This window comes from Protomyctophum bolini (assembly GCF_963924005.1).
Source record: "Protomyctophum bolini genome assembly, chromosome: 12".
Lineage (NCBI taxonomy): Eukaryota > Metazoa > Chordata > Actinopteri > Myctophiformes > Myctophidae > Protomyctophum > Protomyctophum bolini.
In genome coordinates this window covers 43,156,409-43,164,036 of record NC_137873.1, presented here as the reverse complement: position 1 = coordinate 43,164,036, position 7,628 = coordinate 43,156,409, and the positions used below count along the sequence as shown (strand labels likewise).

Below are 7,628 nucleotides of genomic sequence, written 5' to 3'. Positions count from 1 at the left end.
TAGCTGTCTGCCTGCCTGCCAGCCAGCAAGTTGGTTAACAGAAAATAAATTGTTATGGCTGAGTAAAATAAAATACAATAAACACAATTTGCCTGAAAATAGATTACCCAGCTATGACCTTTTTCATGAAAATAAAATAGAATTCTGTCCGTTTAGCTATAAAATTATGTCAGGGAATAGGGATACACAGTATATGTCTTTCATTTGCATTGCATCTCCCCCCCCCCAAGCTTTCCGCAATTTTCAATTTCCAATTTCCGCAATTACAACCATGTAAATACAACACATTGAGCAGGGCACTGCAGGGAGTTGAACCCCGTTCCGGTAAACCAGAAGTCCGACACCAGTGCCTTAGTTTTTGTGTTGTTAATTTACCGGTCCAGGTGTGCATACGCATGTGCGCCTGTGCGTGTAGGTGCATATGTGCATTTGTGTGTGCACGCTTCAATGACCACTGTTGGACCCCATGGGGATCAAGGACCTCTGGGAGCCACCCATAACGGTCACAGCGAACTCTGTTGCATCACAACTGGGGCCCCACCACATTGACAGTAATTAGCCCACGGACCCCCATTTGAAAAGATATGCCAGGGACCCACCCCCTATAAGAGAATATTTGATTCTCAACCCGTTTTATTTGAAGGACCCCCAGTTTGACATGCATTTGTCTGTGAACCACCATGGCATTTCTATCTCTGGGATTTCTATTGTAAAATCAATGTTAATTTAACTCTGAACGGATATGAGAAATGACCAGAATCAATTAATTCATCTATCATTTCTATTGACACACTTTCGATTCAGATGCAATGTATTCTATTCTCTCAGTATACAAAACAGACTGATTGATTGATTGATTGATTGATTGACAGTTTGCAGAATGGGTACAGTTCAAGGAAAGTATACAGATCAAGACTATGAAGAATATAATAATATAATATAATGTCTATGTATTGCATAATTAACTTTAAAACTAAGTACAGGCTCATTAACTAAATATGTCACGACCACATAACATCTCACAACAGATTTATTTAATTGAATGGGTTCACAGCTAGATTATCCCATTCTGACCGGGCACCCATTTTGGTGTTAGCATCATGTTATGCTTTACCTATTGAAAAATAGCAGATCTACAAGCTCATATCGCGCCACCGAGTGGCGCGCTACGAGCTTGTAGGTCTGCTATTTTTGAAAAATCAAAGAACGACTGACATTTTTAGAATCTGATCTCAGGTCAGAATGGGTTCATCAGACCAGTGTGTGTCCAGTGGAAACCTCGTATGAATCTGATCTCAGGTCAGAATGGGTTATACAGTCCATTACATTTTCAAAAATAGCTACATTGGCACCGTCACACATGTCGGCTAGGTATAATTACTGGCGACCTATAGGTCACCATGTAATTAACAGCTCTGCTGCTGTATGCGAGATCGGGATGATATGTCAAGAAAAGCAGAGAAGTTATATAATTTGCACAGCTTAAAAATGTGTTATTGTTCAACCACATATTATGCACTGAATCATTTTCATAGACACTGGCTATATTTTTGTTGAACTGCAAAATGTGATAACGGTACAGAGTAGAGACAGATCGTTGGTTATAAGAATATGTCATGAAAAATAATAAATTATCACTAATTAGCCATTGAGGTAAGCAGAAGCTGATGAGTGAAGGCCGGGACACAAAGAGTTTGGTGTTGTTGTTACAACTTTAATCCATCCACACTTCTTTTTTACGTCATCCTGGATGCAGGGAAAATGTAATATTAATGATGACAAATGTTGATCACTGTTGGAATTGAGTTGTTTTTGACTGATGAACTGGTCATGATGACTAGAAGCTTGCTTTAGCTATCCCCTTGCCAATAAGGACATGCCTGCAACTGTGTGTCGTGTGTGTGTGTGTGTGTGTGTGTGTGTGTGTGTGTGTGTGTGTGTGTGTGTGTGTGTGTGTGTGTGTGTGTGTGTGTGTGTGTGTGTGTATTGGAGCATTGCTCCCACATGAAATATTTAGAAGAAGATTTTCTGGAGCATAGTTGAGGTTGTGTTTGACACCATTTGAATAGACATACTGTAGACTAGTGTAGACTAGACACTAGTAGAGCACTGGTCCTCAGAGTGTAGTCCAGGCCTGGAGAACCCTTGAATGGGTTCAGTCCGGGCCTGGAGACCCACAGGGGTCCTTGAATGGGTTCAGTCCGGGCCTGGAGACGCCCAGGGGTCCTTGAATGGGTTCAGTCCGGGCCTGGAGACGCCCAGGGGTCCTTGAATGGGTTCAGTCCGGGCCTGGAGACGCCCAGGGGTCCTTGAATAAAATACTCACTCCTGCTGCATTTTTGTTGACACATCTTTCAAAATCTTGACAAAACCTTCACTTATGCGGGTCCCTTCCTGGTAGAAAGTCTTTTGAAATGGGGGCCCACAGCCAAATACATGTCAGTCTGGTGATCTTGACATGTACAAGTCATAGTCCAAGGGGCAGGGTAGACTGAAGGTCAATAATGTGTGGTGTGCGGCTAGAGTCCAATCTGTCTGGTAGAGAGCTGTCTGGCTAAAGTTGCTGTGTAAAAGCATAAGAAAATCCCGTAACAGCTTCTGCAAATTAATCCCTGCCACCTTTCCTCAAAAGGACCACAATGGAAACAAGCCTGCCGGCTTCCTCTTTTGTATCCTTTTGAATTAATTGTCAATAAACTAATCAATGAAAGAGCTAACCTCCAGTGAGGTGGTGGTGGTTTGTGATTTACCCTTCTGCAAGCAAGCACCTGCACGGGCTCAGAGAACAAGACGACAACAGGATTGTCACACAGCAGCATGTTCCGAAATGTACTGTATACGTATATGAACCTACCAGTGGCACATACTGTACATGTCACCAGAAGATATGAGTCATGACTCGTGACTGATAGCACTAACATAGACAATAAGGACAGGAACAGACTTGTGATAAAGAGAAAGATACTGCATGGACATTATACAGTATCTACAGTATATGATGATGTTGTTTAAGCAGATGAGTAAAACACTCACGTCATGGACACGCTCACTCATACACTCACAATCATTGTTGTGTTTCATTGTTAACTAAGGGACTGCAATGGAAATAAGCCATCGGCTTTCTTGCATTTATCCTTTTGATAGTGATACATATAACTACCGGTATGTGCATTTTTCTGTACGTTGTCAATAAACATATCAATCAAAGTTTTACTTATCAACAGTGACTTCCCGTAATGATCAGGGAATATGAACAGAACATTGTCCACTCTGGGAATAAATTCTCCCTAGGAGAATCTGTGACAACTCCTTGTGCTAAAAACAGCCACAGCCGTCATCACATTAATGTGACGAGGTCATCACAAATGTGACATTTTGAAGCTGTCACAGATTCTATAGGGAAACTGAACTGTGTGAAATGTCTTAGTAGACACCTTTGCAAAACACAATGGTGAAGAAATGTATAGGTAAGAAATGTATTCCCAGATTGTATTAATATCCCCTGACTACAGTACATGCGGGCCTGCAGTGCATGTATCTGAAATAAAGTAGAGTGCATGGTGTCACAACAAGCATCTACAGTACAGTTATTCAGTGTAGTTCAGGCATCTGGCATTTGTATAGCAAACCAAACCTCATGACAATCTGCTGAATATTCAGTGAGTTGTGATGGAGAGGCCTACGTAGCTGTCCCTCTACATGTCCCACTTCAACAGACATGGAACACGCATGCACGCACCAGGAGGCACGTCTCTCTCTCTCTCTCTCTAAAAGAAACCACGTATCGTTCCAATGAACAGCGGCTGGCTACCAATGTGGTATCTAATAGGTTTATGGTCGCTGAAACCGCCAAGGCGTGTTGCCACCATATTTCACACTATCAGTCACTTTGATTGATATGGGTTTGATAAGCAACACACACAGACAGACACAGGGAAGCTATTATAACTGAATTGGTTGAGACTATAGAGGTCGCCTGCAGGGAAACAAAAGGTCTGCGGTTTGTGTCCCCCGATCTATACGTGTGGAAGTGTCCCTGAGCAAGGCACTTAACCCCTAAACTGCTCCCTGGGTGCTGCTCCCGTAGCGCCCATGTTTGCTCCTGAGTCCTGATATTTACAATGTGTTAAATGCAGAGGATGTGTTTTATTGTATAATGCAAATATACAAATACCCCAAAGAAGTGAAAAAATAAATTATTATTACCATTATACTATAATAGCTGATCAAGAGCAAACAAACCACATGTCAGGAAATGTAACTAGAAATTCTTTACCCATAAGATATTTCAATAATAGGGCATGTGAAACTTTGCTGCTCTTCTTTGTGAAATGATAATCCTTGAGAATCAACAAGCGGTGCAGAAGGCGTACAATTCTGAATACTGAAAAGAAGTACCATCAGAGGACCTCAGGCTGAGCTCCCCCACCAGACTTGAACTACACACCTCCAGACAGCCCATTGTTCAATGTAAAAGACAGCGGCTGGGGGGTTGGGGGGGTCCTTTTGACCTGAATTCAGCTTGTGTGGTACCTGGCCTTACTCCATTCCTGGTGAACACCCGATAGGATCGAAAAGGTTTTGACAGTTAGGTGGACAGTTTTCTGAAAAAGCTATGTTTATGTCAGTGGTTCTTCGATAGCAGACCTATACAAGCTCGTAGCGCGCCACTCCAAAATGGGTTAAGAGCGGTGTGCGGACATCCTACCTTCTTTCTGTACCTGGCCTTATACTGTCGTGCGAGTTTTGAGAGCTTTAAAAGTTAACAAAGAAATCAATTAAAATCAATTCTTAAAGTTACTGGCAGCCAGTGCAGTGCATAGTGCCGGGGTCAATGTGCTCTGACCTCGTCCTATAGTCCCAGCAATGAGTCTGGCAGCACATTAGAACATGGGCCGTTACAGTAGTAAGTTCATTTTTTATTCATCTTCCATATTATTCATAATCCCTTTTGTCTTTGGGTGTTGCTGATCATCATCCAGTCTTAAATATAAGCTAGCAATAATGCCTTACTGTACTGTAGGGATTTGCTGCTATTTTACTCTTGACAAACTACTTGGATTGTAAGACATTCTCCATAGTCATTTGAAAAGTTTTGGCTTTCTTTACTAAGAATTAGGCCAACAGCGTTCTCCACAGGAGAGTCCACACACGTGGTTTGCAGCTGGAAAAGTGGAAAATAGATGTTCTATTTATTTTGTTAAGTTAAGTTTAACATTAAAGGACCCCTGGCTAATAAGACAAATACTGTATGCCTGAAAGCATTACACTTGCCCTCTACAACTGAACTAAAAACTAAAAAATGATGCATATGCTAATTGTAGAAGCCATTTAACTGTTTTTTGTATGTTGTAATTATGATTTCTGTTTATTATTTAGTCTATTCAGTTTTTAGATAATTTAATTTAATTGATACTTTTCACTGAATTATTGGCTGATGGACTCCAAGGGCATGCCTCCCCAGGCCTAATTGACAGAGCAGAGAGAGCATATCAAGGCTGGGGTCATTAAGGGAATGGAAATAAGGCTTTTACCAGGCCAGCCAGGAGAATGCCACAGAGAGAAGCTGTTTGTCCTGTAGTGCACTTTAATGGCAAAGTAAATATGCAAACAAACAAAAATAATTCAAGCTGACAGAGCCATTATACAAAGTAAAAGCCTATTCCATTGAACTTGGAACAAGAGGACTAGTCGAGCCAGGAACTGGACATTCTGGATGAAAATAATTGTAAAAGGCCAAAGGATGGAGAATTGGAATTTGCAACGACAAGACGACAAACTCAACTGAACAACAATTGGACACGCAGCACAAAAAGTGCACAACTCCAGAAGTACTGTAGTACCACCTGGTATGGATGTTTGTCTGCAGCCCTAAAGTCACAACTGCTGCAACAACTGAACATTTGTTCAAAGATTGTTGGACAACAACTTCAGAAACTTTATACATCCACATATGATAACAGCATCCTAAGGTTAGCAAGGAATATCACCTCTAATACTAAGCATGTGTTGTATAGAGAATATAGGTTGCTACCTTCAGGAAGGAGATATGGTGTACCAGCATACAACAAGGTCAGACTAAAGAGGTCCTTTGTCTACCAGTCGACCTTGAAGCTTAATCAGGAGATGTAGTAGCCACAGGATAATCTAAGCGGTGGATATTGCTCATGTCTTTATGTATGTAAATTGTCTTGTTCTTTGTGTTTTGTATATGTTCTGCATACTTGGCTGCTGTGTCGCAAGACAAATTTCAGTGTGAACTGACAATAAAGTACTATATCATATCATATCATATCATACACTGGAAGGGCCTGTCATTCATTAAGCTCCATAATTTGCTATTGAGGGCACCAGAGAGAACAGACTAATAACTTTGATTTTTCTTTTCTCTAGTCTCTCTTTATTTATTTTGCAGTGACAAAAGATAGATAGATAGATCTTTATTATCATTGCTAGCATGAAAACAACGAAATTCAGTTTAAAGCGATCACCACTGGCATACAAATAAATAACCATACTGTACAATAACCCAAAGTGCAATATAGTGCTGGTGCAATGTAATAGTAGAAGATTCAGTCAAGATTAAATACATGACACATACCATTGGTATGTGTCATACCACACACCCAATGTTTATTTTGTGTAATGGCTTCTTTAAAAATGTATTTTGTAATAGTGTTTAATTATGCACAATTAGGGGCCGGAGTGTAGAAGCCATTTCACCGTTTTTTGTATGTCTATTCAGTTTTGAGATAATTGAATTTAATTGATACGTTCACTGAATTATGCTGGGGGTGATTGGGAATGGTTATGCACCTGGGTGGAAATACGGCTTTTACCAGGCCAGCCAGGAGAATGCCACAGAGAGAAGCTGTTTGTTCTGTAGTGCACTTTAATGCCGAAGTAAATATGCAAACAAAAAACAATTCAACTTGTTGGACAATGGTTTCTTCTTGCCTGCGTACAGCCCAAGTCTGGGTGCGTCAGTGAGTTTTGTCTGTTTGTTTGAAAGCTGACATTACACTAATAAAAACAACTTGATACTCGACCATCAAAGCAATATTTTAAATACTTTCTGTCTGGAGCTCTCTGGTGGAGCTGTTGCCCCCGCGACCCGACTACGGATAAGCAGTTGAAGATGGATGGATGAATATAGCAGAATCCATTGGAAAATCTCTTCTTTCAATTATTTGGGGTTTCAACCATATACTGACGTGTCTAATATTGGATTCATTGCAAATAGGGGACGACGGGAGCCCAACTTGTTTGCGATGGTTGTGCACAATCTTGTGCACAATCTTGATGATTTTGGACAAATACCCTCCCAGCTAAAGCCTATTACTGACACGAAATAAAGTGCCAGCAGTTGATCATGTCACGGGAAAATGCAGGTGTCATAGCAACAGCAGTTCCCATGGCACACATAAGGTAAAGTGTAAGGTATAGGCTACAATAAGATGCGTTTAAAAAGTAATAGACTTAATGATGACTGACATGAATTTCGGCTATATATATCACTAACAAACATCACTAACAAGCATCAGGTTTAAACTGTAAAGCATGTATCCCACATTATTATTTTACTATTTATTTGGATTTGTAAGACAGTCAAACTAAAGAAGCCCATG

At 40.7% G+C, this 7,628-nt stretch overlaps 1 protein-coding gene across 1 annotated transcript in view; it reads left to right on the top strand.

Moving 5' to 3' along the window:
• Positions 1-7,372: 7,372 nt before the first annotated feature.
• The window catches only part of LOC308325367 (vasoactive intestinal polypeptide receptor 1-like), a gene marked incomplete at both ends in the record, with an annotated part of 48,505 nt that continues 48,249 nt past the window's right edge, over positions 7,373-7,628 (top strand). Inside the window, one exon of the mRNA XM_080777851.1 lies at positions 7,373-7,428. Within this exon, the coding sequence (XP_080633977.1) occupies positions 7,373-7,428 (56 nt within the window). The remainder of the gene's footprint in view (positions 7,429-7,628) is intronic.